General features: G+C 33.3%; 1 protein-coding gene across 3 annotated transcripts; it reads left to right on the forward strand.

Moving 5' to 3' along the window:
* The first annotated feature begins 5,682 nt into the window (after positions 1-5,682).
* LOC126712753 (probable histidine kinase 1) lies at positions 5,683-18,381 on the forward strand. 3 transcript variants are annotated; one of them, XM_050412211.1, is made up of 14 exons: positions 5,683-5,888; positions 6,017-6,151; positions 7,528-8,433; positions 9,665-9,721; positions 9,961-10,188; positions 10,412-10,505; positions 10,607-10,813; positions 12,919-13,049; positions 13,584-13,633; positions 13,835-14,190; positions 14,360-14,463; positions 15,523-16,329; positions 17,195-17,371; positions 17,564-17,851. In XM_050412211.1, exons 3-14 carry the CDS (start codon positions 7,714-7,716, stop codon positions 17,588-17,590), a joined length of 2,958 nt encoding a protein of 985 aa, XP_050268168.1. In that variant the 5' UTR covers positions 5,683-5,888; positions 6,017-6,151; positions 7,528-7,713; the 3' UTR covers positions 17,591-17,851. The 3 variants fall into 3 exon arrangements, with proteins under 3 accessions (XP_050268168.1, XP_050268166.1, XP_050268167.1); XM_050412209.1 differs by lacking the exon at positions 17,564-17,851 and adding an exon at positions 18,017-18,381 and having other exon boundaries at positions 5,684-5,888; XM_050412210.1 differs by lacking the exons at positions 5,683-5,888; positions 17,564-17,851 and adding an exon at positions 18,017-18,381 and having other exon boundaries at positions 5,925-6,151.
* The last annotated feature ends 15 nt before the right edge of the window (positions 18,382-18,396 follow it).

Below are 18,396 nucleotides of genomic sequence, written 5' to 3' on the forward strand. Positions count from 1 at the left end.
ATTAGTTTAGTACAGATAAAAAAAAAATGATATAAAAGTACGGAAGAAATGGAGAGAAGAAAAAAAGGCATTTTTGCGTCAACAGTACAATACTATAGCAGTTGTTTACTTGTTTTGATGATTGGAAAACAATGGATTAGCTAGCTGTGACAAAGGAAAACAAAAAAAAAACAAAAGTAGTAGTGAAGCTAGAATTCCTGGATTGGAAGCATGCATGTGAAAGCCACGACCAACGCTAAACGAGTATGCCTCGTGACGATTATTAATTATTTATCTCTCTCTTTCTCTATATGCAACAAAAAAGGCTACAATCCCTATAAACTTAGGAGGCTAACATGGATTAGAGTACACTTACTCCAATCAGAAGCCGCCATCACATTTTTAATACTCCATTACACATCTGCCACGTTGACGATTTTTGATGAAACAGTTAGCATCTCTCACGTGGTTCAAATTGTATAGTAATCAGTAATCAAATACTAAATTTTTTATAATTTAGATTATTAGCAAGTAGCAAAACCCTTTTCCCTTTATTTTTGGCTGAGAAGTAGTAGTGTTTTGACACCTGTCCTTTGAGCAGAGATTTTTATATTTTTTCCTCTCTGCAACCAAACAATTGAGGCATTCCTGTGTGTACTTGGGATTTCAGACATGTGCAATAAAGCATCGGTAAAACCTGAAAACCAAAATTTATGGTGTTTTTGGGTTTTTAAAGAATTATTTTATTCAAGTTTCTTAACCGACCAATTTAGGGGCATGTGCAGTAGCAAAAAAGCATTGGTTAAATATTATTTTGCCTTTTTTTGGTTTTGAAGCATTGGTTAGATCTCAAAACAAAAACTTATGGTAGCTAGCTAGATTGTATGTGTTAGAAATTTTGCACGAGGTAACAAAGCCCTGACTTAACTAGTACTGTACGTATTCTTGTTTATATATTATTCCCTGAAATCCACTCTACAGTATATGTAGGAATCCACTACTGCAAGTGAAAGTCGAGAAAGATGGGGAAGGAAAAGAGTGCCATTGGAGTTTAATTAAGCCCAGTTGCTCTGCCAGTGGCACAGCCACCTTATAGCTTGGCCCCCCAAAATTTTTGAATTTTTTCTTTACATTTTTTTTAATTTTATATATAACTGGCCTCCAACCCTACAAATAAAGGAAAACTTTTGACAAAGAGTTCGATTAATGTGGGTCCTTAGGATACACATTAACAAATCTATTTTTGGAAAAGTTTTATTAAGAATTGAAAAAGTTGTGAAAACTTTTTCAATTTCCAATAAACTTTTTCCAAAATTGGTTTACTATTGTGTGTCTTTAGGACACACATTAGTAAAATCATTTGACACACAATAGTAAAATCATTTGACAAAAACAATCTACCCCTATTGCTTAGTGGTAAGTTACAAACCATCGGTAGGGTTTTAACTTTGTATCCATATTGCTTGTGTCTAGAATTTATTTTCTGTTGTACTTAGAGTTAGAGATATATGGTAGTACCCATTACATGCTAATTTGGATCTTCACATAATTGGCTTAATCAATCAATTTGGCTACTGACTAAAATCAACTGGGATTTAAATTTCTCAACAATTATTATTTAAAGAAAAATATTAAGCTGCAAGATTCTAATGGAATGTGTAAGAGTGAGAGTGTTTGTAGGGAACCTAAAAGAATTTAAACTCAAATTGAAAAAACATATTAGAATAATGTCATGGAAATGTGGACTTTCAAAAACTCATGTGGCAACATTGGAAAGTCTCACACACACGTGTGTGCGCACAAACACAAACACATTAATTGTGTATGTATGTGTTTTGAATTTATTTTGATCGATTTATCAATATTATATTTTAGTCTCACACAAAAAAAATTGATAATTCTGCATTTTTGCTATTGTGCTTTGCCATAGTATATTTATATTAATTTAATGTGGAGTACAACATATGAATGTAAATAAAAAAAAAAAACAATAGGAACACACAAATTTAGGTCTATAGGATAAGAGTCTTGTAACTTAGTGAATTTAATTAGAGTTCAAATCTCGTTCCTCCATTATACTAGCAAATAATAATAATAAAAAAAGTTATCCCTAGAGTAACATTAAAATTCCGTAGCTTTCCTTAACCCAGTGAAAGGGACCATTAACACTAACCAAAGCGTTTTTTATTGCCTAATCCGGGAATTAGGGATGTGTGAAGCTGTATTCATGACTCACTTCAAACTCCCACTATCTTTATGCATTAAATTTGATCAACCAGGTCATTTTTATAACAACACTAGACTTGTCTTTCTTTCTTCGGAGTTAAAATAAGAAGGTTTTCGTTGCATTGCAGAGACTTGCAGTTAGCTAGTGATAAGTGATTATGAAATTATTTAAGAAACATACAAAAATATTTAAGAAGCAAAAGTGGTCCCCCATTGATGAATGATGATCATGTTCTTATTTATTTTTTGAGAATCATCATGTTCTTAATTTTAATTGGAGCTAAAGATATCTCAATCGCAACAAACCGGCGATCGATGTGTTTAAAGCCATATAAATAGCATGACTGGACGTAAGCAAAAGGAACCCATTCTTACATCGTGTCACGCACAAACCTTTTTTCCCTTGCCTTATTGCTATAAAGTATTGGCTAATTTAAAATTTAAGCCGCGGGATAAGAGAAATGATTGATACACGTATAATTAGAGCTGTAAACTTGAATGGAATAAAAGCTTGTTTACGTTTGTTTATTTAGTTAAGAACTGAACTTATACTCTCAACTTTTAAATAAGCTAAACTTAAACATTATTATGTATTGGGAATTAACTCACAAGTATAATTTATTATAGACATTCCTTAGGTTCTCCTCTTAAAATTCTATTATATGGATTTTTTTTTCTTCATGAGATGAAAGTGTATTTTTCAGTTAAATAACTACATAGCTGAATCTTAAGAGGAGAATCTAAAGAACAGTATTTAAGGTACTGTACCTAAGTTTTGTCCATTTATTATTGTCAGTTCATGTCATTAATTTGTTGAAAGGATGAGCAAATCATTTGTATTGGTCCTTGTACCTTAAAATACATGTCTTTGGACTGGACGAGATAGATGCCTAACACCTTCTTATCACCCTATAACTTAGTCTTCAAACTTAAATTAGGTGCCTAGTGATTTTTTTTTTTTTGTAATGTCATTTGTTAGATTGTAACTAGGACCATCGTGATTTAATTGCTTAGGGCCCGTTTGGTTATAGAGTTCAAAAATTATTGTTTAAAAAGATGTGAAAATTGTAGTTTAAAAAGTGTTATTGAAATATATGTTTTTAGTGTTTATAAAACAAAAAAATGTGTTTGGTATCATGGTTTAAATAACATGTTTCAGTGTTCAAAAACATAAAATATGTGTTTGGTATGTGTGTGTTAGATGGTAAAAAAAAGCTGAATAAAGTACAAAATAAATATTTTTTAAATCAGCAAAGTACAAAAAAAATATAAAATATTGTTTAAATGCTGCCGGTACTGTTCAGTGTGGGTGAAAAAGCTGACCGGTACTGTTCAACTTAATTACAAAAATGCCACTCAGCAATGGTTTTTGTTGTTCAAAATCTGGGACAAGCTGATTTCAAAAACTATTGTTTGAAACATATGTTTTGAGCAATATTTTTTAAACAATACTTTTTGAAATCAATGACCAAACATATTTTTTTTGTTTTTGAACAATATTGTTTAGTGTTTAAACATTAAACAATATGTTTTGAAATCAATGACCAAACACCCTCTTAGTTTTTAACAAAATTTCTAACTTTCAAAAAAAATAAAAAATAAATAAAGCAAGTAAAAAATCATATACTATAAAATAAAAGGCAAGTCTTAAAAATTGTGGTTTTTTTTTTTGGGGATAATTTAGAAAACTTTATTACCACAAAACATAGGAAACAAGGAAAAGAGTTCCCACTAGAAAACTCAAAACCTTGCCCAAAACAAACATCACACAAAGCAGGGCATAGACTCTAGTATAACTCATAGCCAACAATATACACTCAAAGCTACAGTTGCGCTAAGTGACCCTTTTATGTCTACGTCAAGTGGCTATTCTCTTCTTGCATATAATGATTATCCTTTATTATATGGATTTTGATAAATTACATAATTGTCATATTATTTAGATTGTTTCAAATTACATCCTAAATTTTAAATTGGTTTAACTAGAACCACAAACTTATTAAATTATTACAATTCACGCTTTCAATAAGTTTTTTTTTTGATACTCGCTTTCAATAAATTATTATTAATTAAAAGTAACATAAATTCATATAAGTTGTGGCTAAAACCTACCTAAATTCTAACAAAAAGTCATTCTATATGAAATTATAATACTACCAGTACACCATGAGGATTGTAAAAATTTCCAACAATCAATATGAAATTATAATACTACCAGTACACGATGAGGATTGTGAAAATTTCCAACAATCAATCATTTACCCATTCTCACCAAAACATTTACATTAAAATTAGTATTAAAGAAACTCATGTCTAAATCACATGATATTTAAAAGAAGATTTATCATTTATTTTAAATTATTTTATAATCTATTATAATATTTGGTTTTTGATATATAATATCAATAGTTTATGTGAGCGTTTGGGCTCCGCGTTCGCTGCGTCTGCGTTTTTCCAGTTCGCGTTTTCTCTTTTTTTTTTTTTTTTTTTTGGCCCGCTTTTGTTGACTTTGGGAGACAAATTTCACTATTATGAACAGTAAATGTACTGTTCACGTACTGTGCTGTTACTGTTCACATATAAAAAATATTAAAAATGGGTCCCACGGTACTATTTACACATTTAAAAATTATTTTGCTACAGTGTTTTCAGCAACAATTTTCAGTTTCAGCAACAATAAGCTGTATCCAAACGGACCCTATATATAATTCGTGACTAAACCATACATCTCACCAATATAATATTAGTTCTTTTAAAATTTGTACTAAATTAAACAACATTATCTGTTTTGTTATAAAAGGAATAAAAATATTATAACACCACCCTTGAAAAATAAATTACCTGGAAAAAAAAAAGACTTGCTATTTTTTTTGATAAAATATTAGAAAAAAGATTTGCTATTTGACTCATTATTACATAGCATAACCTAACCTTATTTTTTTCTTTCTTCCCTCCATTGCATTGAAATGTTGAAGTCTTTTTCCAAAAGGTCAATTTCATTAATGAGGATTTAGAAAACCAAAATTTAAACCCATTTTTGAATAATTACTTGAGGTTGATCTTAATTGAGGGTCCGAACCTCAAGAACATATTAACCACTAATTAAAGTTAACCAAATAAATTACTATTTATAAGCTTATAGGGCTAGTAAACAATGTTATCTTATTATATAAAAATTAAAAGATTCTTCGCCTCTGCTTCCTTCAAGTATAGACTGTCTAGTGAGTAATACATGCATGCACAATAAGAAATAAAAGAGTAAACTATGAGAGACTATATATATAATTAACAATTACCACTTGACATGTCAATGTCAAACTCAAACACTCACATAGCGCGTCCCAAACACGCGCCGTTCCCCTAGGAAATGGCGGGGGAACATAAAAAACTGTCTCCCCCATTTAAAAAAGCCATACCTTTTACCATTCTCTATTATATGTGGCCCATTTTTGCGATACGTTGAATCATTGTAGACACAGAGAGAGAGAAGAGAGAACATAAATACTAAGATGATTTGTGTGATCTAAAAGCCTGTGTGTGTGCAGAGGTAGAGAGAGCTCTGAATTAATGTAACTTCAAAAAAAACAAACAAACAGAGAGAGAGAGAGAGAGAGAGAGAGAGAGAGAGAGATGTAATAAACAATTTGGTATCAAAGGGAAGTTGAAAGAATTGTCTAATATAGGTGAGCTGCAAATGCACATGGGTTCTTGGTTTACTCTTCTCTCCCACATTTCATTTTGTTTTTGGTTTTTCTTCTCTCCCACATGCTCTCCTCTCTCTCTAATAAACTTTCACTTTCTCTCTCCTCAGTAGTTAGCAATCCCATTTTGGAAGCCTGGTTGACTGTACAGTTACAGAGATTCCTCAGATCTACAGTGAATGCCCATTAGCTCTTCCAAGCCTCAATACTCCATTCTTCTTTTCAATCACAAACAAGAAAAAAAGGTTAGCTTATTGAACATCTAATGCTATGAGCTTAATTGTAAATTTTGATACGTGTTAGTTTTTTTCCGAAAGCACGGTTTCATTGGTTTTCGGCTTGTTTTTTTGTTAATGGATCTCAGTTTCATTCTCTTGAATTCAATTTCCATCTTACTGTTCCTGCAGAATGTTATATCATTATCATCCAAGATTTTTGTTTTTAATTGGCACAATTTGTTTTTTTGTTTAATTTTCCAGTTTAATCATAGAACGAGGTTTGGTTGTTCTGTTTTGTTGTCTATAATGGATACTAGAATCCATTTTGGTTGAATACGATTGTTTTGGTTTTGTTTTGAAAATGACAGAATTAATTTTTTTTTTCCTCAAAAAGTCCTTGAGGCTAAGCATACCTTTTTGCCAGTTCATTTCTTCTGTTGAATATTGGATACTTTATGGCTATCTTACGAGAAAGTTTAACTTTTCCTTGAAACTAAGGAATCTGGAAAAATTGTTTATTCTGCCAATTTCTTTATCTTCTTCAACATTCATTAATTTTTAACAGAATTTTGAAAAATAAAGAACTTCTCTGCATTTTCATTTATTGGTTTTACATGTAACCAATATGTCAAATTTCGTTTCCTGAAATTCTTTGATATTAATTCAAAGGTGCAGTAGTACAGCTAAACGGAATTACTTCTATGCAATGCCTTTGATATTGCCAACCAATCTTCTGAAATTTCTTTTCATTTTTCTCTGTTTTAACTTTTAAGAGCCTACTTTATGTGCTTTTAGAGCTTAGGTTATGTATGATATTGTGTCTCTTTTCAGACCTTGGGATGTACTAGCCACAATTGCTTGATACCTTAAATGGACTAGTCACAAACAATGAGCCTCCCTGTAACTGGTCTTTATGCACCCATGTAATTCTCTCACAATTCAAATCCACAAAATCCTTAGTGTCCTTTGTCAGGATCGGGTACCAGAGGAAGAGCAGGAAAATAATGCAAATTTTCTGACTACCTCAGTTTCTTACTTTTAGTTCTTAATTTGCTGCCTTTATCTGAAAGTTCCAAACTTGTATCTTTTTCATTAAAAAAAAAAGGATGGAAGAAAGAAAAGTTGATTTTTTACTTCAAGGCGCTTGAATTTTAGGTAAGAAAGTGAAGTATCTGAAGCAAAAGAATTTTTTAGCAAAATTAGATTTTGAATAGGGTCGGACTTGTCATATATATACCAATGGCATATAGAGAGAATGAATTGTAGTCATCTCCTTCTAATTTCTTATTTAACTTATTTAGTTATCTTGACTTTTATTTGTTCCAAAAATTAAGCCAATTATTGTCGCCAACTCAGTCATTTTTCCATTAACTTAAGTAATTTAGTTTGAAACAAAACTGCAGTCTGCCTTCAGCATTGGATTTTCTCCAAGTGTTCTCTAAGGCTATCTTCCGGTTATGAAGTGCTGCTCAAGATTTATTTTGAGATGGTTGATGCATATTCTGAATCACTAAACAATTGTGTGATAGCATCAGGATGTTCATCTATGTTTTAGTCACATGAATTGGATGTAATTTTAAGTGATTTTCATGGTTCCCGAGATGGAGAGTGATCATTTTGAAGAAATGGATATCGAAGGCCTGTCTTCGATGTGGCCAGAAGATATTGGGACTGATACTGGAAAGCAATTCAATGTAGAAAAGCCCAAAGGGGATCAAGATATGTTGGAGGAGGTTACAATAGTGGAGGAGCCAACAATTGTTGACTTCAAGCGTCTTTTAGAGCTAACAAATTATACGGACAAGGGCTCTTCTCAGTTGGCCTATCTTGTAAAACACTGGGAATATAAGCAGGCAAATGCTGTACGCCTTCTCAGAGAAGAACTCGACATCCTAAGCAAGCAAAGGGAGGAAGCTGAGCTAAGAAAATTGGAGATATTGGAGGAGCACCAGTTTGAGGAAGAAAGATATGGCTGTGACAAACGTCCAATTTCTATACTGGATGAAATTTATGATATATGGCCAGATGTTCCTAGGAGAAAAAATGATGTTGTTGTCCAAAATAAGAGAGTTGAAGTCGAGGCTGAGTACGATACTGTTGTATACTGGAAACAGCGCGCCATGCATTTAGAGAAATTGTTGGAGGCAAGCAATCAGAGAGAGCAAATACTCAAGGAGAAGCTGCAAGAAAGCATACAGAGTCTTGAAAGGCAGTCCTCACCAGTGGAAGAATTGTCGCAGATTTTGAAACGAGCAGATAATTTCTTACATTTTGTACTTCAGAATGCACCCGTTGTTATTGGCCATCAGGTAATTTTGACATAGATAATGTAAATACTCTGTTTATGACTATTTTTCAAGATACCTCAGCTAGTTGTACCTTCATACTCTGTGATTGCTTTCATGGGATTTTATCTCTCTAACTACTGAAATAGTAGATATACATTGTTGTGGCTACAATCAGAAGCTTCTACTCCAGCAGATTGCAAAAATCAATTCGAAAATGTTACTTGAGTTGAAAAGTTAAGATAGTTTGTTCTGAAACAGAATTATCCTGTCCTTGGAAATTTAGCTTTCCTATGACAGACACGCAGATATTTTCTTATTAGAAAAAAAAAAAAAAAGCAAGACACATCAGATATTTTGTTGCCATCTTATCCCTTTTTTAACTTTTCCTTCTAAGGGGAACAAGAGGGAACCTCATTAAAACATTTAACAGCAAAAGATACTCAAATATGTTAATTACTGGTAAAATGCTATGACAATACTCAAACCATCATGCTAAGGTCTTATTTGGGGTCAACTGAATCCTTTATAGTCTTTGTACCCTATATAGGGCTGTGCCTTTGTCATCTGTTTAAACAATATGATCCTCAAAGACTCTAAACACTTTCTTTTTATGTTGCTTCAATCCCTCCCAATTTAAACCATATTACTAATAGATTACAGGTATACTTCTATACTCCATGGATGTATTCATTACCCAATAAGAGATTTAGGGAGTGGAACTTCTATAAGATTGAGGGAAACAAGCATTTTGATTCTGAATTGTTAGAATAATGGTTAAGTGATTAAATTCATCATTTTCTAACAACTTAAAATTTTGGGACAAAGCACACATATGGAGGAGGAGGAGGAGGGGGGGGGGGGGGGGGGGTGTTAGAATAATGGTTCAATGATTAAATTCACCATTTTGTAACATCTTAAGCTTTTGGGAGACTCGGTAATTAATCGTGAATAAAATCCTTCATTGACTTCTGTGTGACAGACTACAGTGCCAGTGCTGAAGGAAATTTTACTTCAGCCTTCAGAAAGTTGCAGTTGTTGAACAAAGAATTTTCACTTGGACATATTACAATTATGAATTTACAATATATACCTTTTCCTGTTCTAACTCATAGCTGTGTAACTTGTCATTTTTTTAAAAAACTTATTCAAAATATCTGTGTATGTAAGTCAATTTGTGCTTTTATTTCCACTGCAATGGTTTTCTTTCCATCTTTTGGCATTAATGGAATGATTCTTTGATAATTTCTTTCAGGATAAAGAGTTGCGCTATCGCTTTATCTATAATCACTTTCCAAGTTTGCATGAGGAGGTAATTATATGCCACTGAAGTTCTTGTTCAAGGTTTGATGAGATTGATGTATAGTTTTGTTCCTTTTTGCAAGTTGTCCCTTATTTAAATTTCGGCCTGAAACCTAAGAACATAGTTCCTTTTTGAGTAGAGTTTGTTCCTTGTTCTAGTTTCTCTTGCTTTCCTGCCGTATCCTTTTGGTTTGTAAAATGCCAATTATGTATTCTTGTTTTTTTTTTGTCCCCTTAATTTTTTCCCAGGACATTATAGGAAGAACAGATGTTGAAATCTTTACTGGATCTGGTGTTAAAGAATCTCAAGAGTTCAAAAGAGAAGTATTGGAAAAAGGGTTACCAGCAAAGAGGGAAATTACATTTGAAACAGAATTATTTGGAGCAAAGACATTTCTGATATACGTAGAACCTGTCTTTAGCAAGGCAGGGGAGACAATTGGTATAAACTATATGGGAATGGATGTAACTGATCAGGTAATCTCATTCTGCTTTTAGTGGTCACACTTGGATGAGCACTTTACTTATTTGTTGATTTGGTGAAAGTTAAAGTAGAATTCTACTCATAACAATTAAGGCTTTAAAAAGCTGTATATAAACAAATACACAAAAAAGCTAAAAGAAAAAGCTTCAGTGGCATACAGACACATCTGTTAACATATATACATAATGCTTTTTTATGTTCCTTACTGCACAATAGGTGAGAAAACGAGAGAGGATGGCAAGGATTAGAGAGGAGCTAGCAGTACAAAAGGCCAAGGAATCAGAACTGAACAAAACAATTCATATAACAGGTTAATTGGTGAAATCAATGAAGTTTTGAATTTCAACTCATGTGGTTCTAGAGCTGCAATGGTTATTCTGATTTTACTTTTTTTTTTTGTACCCTTTGCAGAGGAGACAATGCGTGCAAAGCAAATGCTAGCTACAATGTCTCATGAGATAAGATCTCCTCTAACTGGTGTGGTTAGCATGGCTGAGATTCTTTCCACGTCAAAACTTGATCGAGATCAACGAGAACTGTTGGGTGTCATGATGTCTTCTGGAGATTTGGTCCTTCAACTTATAAATGACATCCTTGACCTTTCCAAGGTTGAGTCAGGTTTGAAATTCATCTCTGATCTCCTTCATTTTGGTGCTTCCCATTGAAATAGATACTGTAAAATGGCTTACTCGTCACCATCATCATGCGATATGGCTAGTTTCATAGTGGAAAGATCATACTTATTTTTTATTTATATATATATTCCAAAAGGATTAGTCAAGTTATAATTAGGATTCATGTAATTACTTACATAGCCCAAATTGACTTGTACATGCTCTATGTGGGATTTAACACCCGCTTGTACAACACACACTCATCAAATCCAATCCACACAATCCACGGTATCACAAGCCCTTTATGCAAGGATTATCGAATGCAAGAAATGTGTTCTGGATAGTGAATTAATTACTACCAAATAAGGGTATGCTAAAAGAGATCTGTTCAAACTGCATTGGCAGATCCAAAATTCCTTTTAAACAGATCTGTTAAAAGGAATGAGAAGGGTGGACGAAAGTAATAACAATAATAACAATATACAACATCACAATGAATAATTAAGTAGAGTAAATATAAATTCACCATTTCATAATCGAAATAGGAATCTAATAATGAGTGATGTAACCAATGCAAGACTAATAGCATCATATACTGTGTATTTGGCTCCATAGGCAGGTGTAGAGTCCCATGTACTGGTCCTATGGGAGAGGGTCATGTAGAACATCCACAACCACCACCTGTATATCCTTCACAACATTACATAAAAGAACAATATATTTGCACAATGACCCACTTTAGCCCCATGGATCACGGCACTGAAATCATTCATTGTGTATAATCAACCAAGAATATTATTTGCTAAGAGTCTTGCAGCTGAATTAGTACTTCTTTATATATAAAGTGTTTCAGGGTTTAGACAAAATTTTTTTTTGAATTGCGAAATTAATAGCACGTTGTAATTATTTATCTAAAAAAAAAAAAAAAGCAAGAATATTTTATTCGAGATAAAGAACAACAAATTTAGTTCACTGCACAATGCATAAGGATGTTTCAAAGGGTGTATACTAAATGTAATTGATTAAAAAAAAAAGTCCTAATTAAACGTAATAAATCTAATCCCTAAAGGAATTCTTTGTTAGGTCACTTTAACCAGGCTATAATCTAATCAAATTGGAAGTTCTGTATTTACTTAATTCGTTTATGAACAATTCAATTTCATGGGTTAACGGTCAGAGCACATAAATCCTCAAATTGTTTATAAAATCCTAACCCTAAAATTCTAATTAAATAATTAAAAAATATTATTCTCATCGACTTGGGGATTTAAATCATTGTTAGGGGTCTTATAACATGTTTGGGCAGTCAATTTGAAGAATTTATACCCGAAATTTAAAAATCCCTAAATTAAGCTAAAAACCTAACCCTAACGAAGAAATTTCTCAAATTCCAACCAAAACATCTAGAATTAGTGAAATCGACACCAAAGATTGAAATAATGGCCTGAACTACATACTAGGGGTGGTTCAATTGAGTCAAAAATCAAGAGAGCCCAGATGGGTCATGATCAAGCAAAAACCCCAAACTTTCCGATGATATTTGGCTGGAATCCAGTGATGGCTCGCTGTCCCAAGTTTGGGCAGCAATGATTTTGGGCACAGAACTCGAAAGAAAAATAAAAATGTAATCTTGATTTTGAGTGATTATAGGTTGTTTGAGGAGTCTCTGTCGTTTTCTAGAGTTTTGGGAGGTAATATTGATTCAGTCGTTTAAGGACGTGTAAATTTATAAAATTCTTTTATTTTTTTTCCCTTTTAATTTATTATATTTATATTTTGGTATTACACCAACCTTCACCTTTCTCTCTCGATATATACATTATATATAAAATGTATATATGTGAAGATGTTTGTACATAAAAAGGCACACACATGGGGTCAGAGAGACCGAGACACTCACATATTTGTGCATTCTATGCGTAGGAGTTCTCTTCTCTGTATCTGATGGAAGATTCTCCTATACTATACTACCATTGCCACTTTTGTTGTTGATGGTAGGATTAGTGAGACAATTTTCTTCAAATTGTTTGCTGTCTATTTTTTGTCACATTCAACTTTGCCCTCTTCATGCTGATTTTTCTTTAACTATTTTTTTTCCCTTTCCTTTAGGTGTTATGAAGTTGGAAGCTACAAAATTTAGGCCTAGACAGGTAGTGAAGCATGTGCTTCAGACTGCTGCAGCATCGTTACAGAAAATTTTGACCTTGGAAGGACATGTTGCAGATGATGTTCCTGTAGAGGTGAGAATTTAGATGAACTTGCCTACCTCTTTGCCCGAGAGTTTCGAATAATTTTTATTGTTACTTTTTTCCAGAAACTATAGATTTCCTGTAATGCAATGTTGTCACTAAACTATATTACTAATCAGATGCACATGCTTTTTTCCCCCTTTATTCTTACTGAAGATTAGAAAAAGAAAATGTCATAGAAGTGAGTACCCCAACACTGACTGGCACTTTACATGTCATTGTCTGAACTCATACATTATGCAGGGAATAAATATTCCAAAGAAGCTAGGTGACTGACAGTTAGAAACAAGATAATCAATTATTTTGAATTACATTCAAAGCATGTGTCTCCAAAAAATTTAATTAGGGCCATTGAATTTGTCAAAAGGAATGACTTGAGAAAGTAAGATATTTAGAGAATATTATGATACAAAAATCGTAGCTTTTGTATGTCATACTGCTGTAAATGGTGAGATACACTGTTTATTTTAACAGTATTAATATTTCTTTTGCAAGTTATTTTAAGCATTATATGTTGATTCTCAGGTTATTGGGGATGTTCTAAGGATTCGACAAATTCTTACAAACTTAATCAGGTACTAAACTTCATAGGAGGGATGTTTATTCGTCAAGGGTTCCTTAGATGATGTAGCTATATTATATGAAATAAAAGGTGTCTTGCATTGAGCTTCGAACTTGGAATATATTTTCCTGGACCCCTTTTTAATCATGTTTGTATTATGATCAACAACTTATCTGGCTGTACCTTTAAATACATTAGTTTTTGCTTGTTGCAGCAATGCTATCAAGTTTACTCATGAAGGAAAAGTTGGGATAAACCTTTATGTGGTACCAGATCCATCTTCTAGAAATGGAGAAGGATGTAATCAAAACTCAACTGCAGATGATCCAACAGTTTCAGCAAATAGACCAAAAGAAAAGAAAAACTTGCCAACATTTCAAAGTAGGTTTGATTGGAAAGGTACTCATGATCGAAGACATGGTGAAGGTCATCATCCATTAAATGAAGAACCTGGAACCCCAGTTAAGAGTAAGGACTCAGTGGATGGAGATAATGAGAAGCAATCTCATTCTCCTGAAATGACAGTGTGGATACGCTGTGATGTATATGACACAGGAATTGGAATACCAGGTAATACACCTCTCTGTTGATAAATTGAAGCAGAGAATCAAGAATTTGTATTTGTATTTGTATTTTTTTTTTTGGAGCTGTTTCTTTTATGATCTATCTCTTCCTTACATCTTGTAGTTGATTCCTGTTATTGGGAGTAGTAACTACATTTTTCATTATCATATAACAGAAAAAGCTTTACCTACACTTTTCAAGAAGTACATGCAAGTAAGTGCGGATCATGCTCGAAAGTATGGTGGGACTGGATTAGGACTAGCAATCTGCAAACAATTGGTAAATTTTTCCTCCCATCAGTAATTCTATTTATTAGAACTTCCCCCCCTTAAACACCCCCCCACCCCCCCCCCCCCCCCCAAAAAAAAAAAAAAAAAAAAAAAACTAGTCTCCGGGACAGTACAGGGAAGTTGACATCTGAAGCATTTGTGCTTCACTTGTGACTATAACATTTAAAAAAAAATCTATACGTATATTATTCTATATAATCTATTTATCAGTATATCATGCTATTGAATTATTTTTCAAGCATGTAGCCCTTGTCAAATTTTCTTCTCAATACAAGTTTTATGCTGAGAAGAATCGAATCAGAAAAAAAGTTTGAATAGTAGAATAGATAGTTTATACATGAGCCATGCTAAATCTTAAAGATCACTCAAACATGCAGCTGTATTACTGTGGTAGTGTAAAAGGTATTAGAGGTCAAGATTAAGTTCCTTTTTAAAAAAAGGAATTTTTTTAGATATCTTTCAGCAAGTGACAATTTATCGTTCATTTTTGATCAAGACAAATTTCTTGTTCATTATTGTGCAACTCAATCTTGTATCTCAGGTTTTTGGTTCAATTGCATAGTATGAAGGTCAAATATGCTGTGGTGAATTTATGAGTATTGCTCTAAAATACACAAAAGACATGACTGACTGAATGATGCTCTCAAAATTGCTGAGAGATCCCAAGGTGCAGAACATCTTGATTAAAAAAAAAAAATGAAGGATTTAAAGGGACAATTAGTTATGGATAGTAGACCGTGTACAGTAAGAATAGCATGCTAATGGTTGGTAAACATGGAATTATCCAGGTCGAAGGCTCATGTTTTGCAACCCTTCCAAATGCATTTCACTGTGAGGCAACCAAAATTTTAGTATTTTAAAATTTTATTCTAAGAGCACGTTTATGTTAATTTTAGAAAAAGCATTTACTTGGAAAGATCATTGTGTATGATATTCATGTTTCATTCCTTTTTCTGTGGTGCAAAATTTTCCAGTATTTACTGTATTGAAACAATTTGATTTCTTAATGAAACACCATTTTCCTAACCATTTCAAGTATTTGAAATAGGTTGAGCTGATGGGAGGTTGTCTCACTGTGTCTAGCCAAGAACACCGTGGGTCTACATTTACGTTTGTATTACCTTACAAGGTTTCAACCACATCTGATGATTCTGATGATCCTGATGAGCTCTCTGATATGGCTGATCATGATGCGATGACTGATGATTCAACTGAGAGCTTTTTCCAATTTCAGCCTCGCACTTTAGGTTCACTATTCTCTTCAAATGGGTCCAGCAGGACCCAAAAGTTTCTACCACATAGTATGGGGTATCCTAGGCCAAATAAACTCAATGGGTGCTCAGAGAATTTTTTTGCGTTTCCCTCCATTAATGTTGGATCAAAAGAGCCATCTTCAGTTGAGGATGCCTGTTCAATGGTTGATGATGCAGAGACACTCTGTGAACCAGAGAGTTCATCCAGCCATACCTCAGACCCTGGTAATAGACATGCAGTTTGTAGAGACAAACATACTCAAGGTGACATAAGCAATCAATTCCAAAATCCTATTACAAATTCCACTGACCACACTGAAGTAAGCAGAGAAGTGGCTGTAGAGGTAAAGACAAGAGAACCTCAAGGAACATGTCAGAGGCAGGAGAAGTCTGACACAAGTTCCCAGTGCATTTCTAGCAGCAGTAGGGAAGCGCCCAAATCAACATTAAAACCTAAGATCCTCCTTGTTGAAGATAACAAGACCATTGTAATGGTGACACAGTCAATGATGAAGCATTTAGGCCATAGCATAGATATTGTGAATAATGGAGTTGAAGCAGTGCGTGCAGTTCAACGTCATACTTATGATCTCATTCTAATGGTAATTTCTAGAATGCCAAATTTTATGTTTTGTCGCTGTTGCTTTTAGTTGACTTGGTGCCATTCATGTTTTGGGAAACAGAGATCATGCACACACACTCTTTGTCAAATATGATCTATGGCACTAACAATTGCTTGCTTTCCCTCTTTATCCTGATTCTAGAAATTAATCCTTAGTATGGAATCAAATGGAACGGTCATAATGACTATCTGCCTTGTTGACAACAAAATGAGTATATTTTTCCTTCAAGGCTTTCAATTCTATAACTCTGACTCTAAAAGGTACATTGTGAACCATAAACATTTGAACAGGAAGGTCCATATCCCAGTACGACAAGAATCAAGTGATATTTTTAGATAATGGCTAAGTGCAGTGATCATGCAAAATGCCCTAGTTACCACCTATTTTAGAATCTACTGAAACCTGCACCTCTCTGTATCTAATTTTAAACTTGGCATAATATTATAGCACAAATGATGGAACTTCCAAAGCTATTTCTAAATCACATGGGATAGATTTCTTTGTTTATTTTGTGAGTTCCTCAAAGCAGCCATGAACTTTTTTCAGGCTATGCTAGAAGAGAGGGGCTTTTTCTAGAAGATGAACATATTTGCTGTTATACCATAGAAGGGACAACTAAGTATCCTCACAAACATAGTCAGCACAGCTCATCAATCAGAGCTTGAGAATAATCTTGAGTTCACCATTCTGTTTTTATTTTATTTCTATAGATTACCTTCTGGAGTCAGGACCAAAGAAAAAAGTGCAGGAAAACTGAAAAATAGTTTGCTTAAGACCTTGTTATTTTGTACTAAGCAAAATAATTTTTTAGTTTTGGTAATTGTATACCATATGAATTGTGCAGGATGTCTGCATGCCAGTTATGGATGGCCTTAAAGCTACGAGAATAATTCGTTCCTTTGAGGAAACTGGCAATTGGGATGCTGCAGTGGCAGCTGGAATTGAACAAGCTGTGCCTTCAGATTCATTACAAAATGGTTTGGGTTCTATGCCATCTGCAAAGAGGATGCCCATCATAGCGGTGAGTCCCTCTAATCTTATTCACCCACAAAATTGATGCTATATTATTTTATCATTTCTAGGTCTTCTCATCTTTGCATATATATATATATATATATATATACATACATATATATATATTTATATATATATATATATTTATATATATAAATATTTGTGTAACTATTTTACTTATATATTTTTTCAATTACAGATTTACTTTCATGGACTTGCATACTAGTTGAGGATGTTATCCTCTTTGCCTCTGCTCTATAGTGGCATAGATCAGCTAGATTGATCAACTTTAGGGTTTAATTCGATGATGTTCCTGATTAAAAATTAATCTGATGCAGTAAAGCGAATTCAATATGTGACCCTTTCTAAGCAGTCATAATTGTATGACAATTGGCAAATTAACCTTTTGAGGGTTTGATAGATAGCTTGACTTCTCAATTCTCACAATGATTATCTTCTCTTTGTTGATCTCCACTTTTTGCAACTTTATATATAGAGGTTTAATTCTATTTATGATAATTATTAATAACAATCATCATCAGTGTTATCATAATTTATATTATACATACATATATGTGCATGCCTGCACGTTTGTGTGTGTGCCGGTTTACAATGATCTATCCACTAACTAAACAAGGTGGTACAAATGCAGATGACAGCAAATGCATTGGCAGAGAGTGCAGATGAGTGTTTGGCAAATGGTATGGACTCATTTGTGTCAAAGCCAGTAAATTTACAAAGATTGAAAGAATGTCTTGAAAAATATTTACCATGATGTCTCCTGTAAATTTATGCTTGTGTATAAAAATGACAGCGTGCTAGGAAAGTTTTGTAATCAATATATCGTGTTCTTCTCAGCCATTAGCATCTCTTTAGAAGTTGTATAGATATACGTATTTTTCTTTCTTTGGTCTCCGTCCAAGAGCATCTAACATTGCCTTCTAAGGATTGGAATCATCTGTGAATTTTTACTAGGAGTTAAAAGTGAAAGCAAATGCAGAAAAGTGTTTTGTGAAATCTTCTGGCATGAAA

This window comes from Quercus robur, chromosome 2 (assembly GCF_932294415.1).
Source record: "Quercus robur chromosome 2, dhQueRobu3.1, whole genome shotgun sequence".
Taxonomy (NCBI): domain Eukaryota; kingdom Viridiplantae; phylum Streptophyta; class Magnoliopsida; order Fagales; family Fagaceae; genus Quercus; species Quercus robur.

Excerpts from the sequence above, each read along its gene's own strand:
- LOC126712753 (XM_050412209.1), top strand. The coding sequence starts at position 7,714 with ATGGTTCCCGAGATGGAGAGTGATCATTTTGAAGAAATGGATATCGAA. Across the intron at positions 13,634-13,834 it reads ATTCTTACAAACTTAATCAG|CAATGCTATCAAGTTTACTC; the intron begins GTACTAAACTTC and ends TGCTTGTTGCAG. Across the intron at positions 14,191-14,359 it reads CACAGGAATTGGAATACCAG|AAAAAGCTTTACCTACACTT; the intron begins GTAATACACCTC and ends ATCATATAACAG.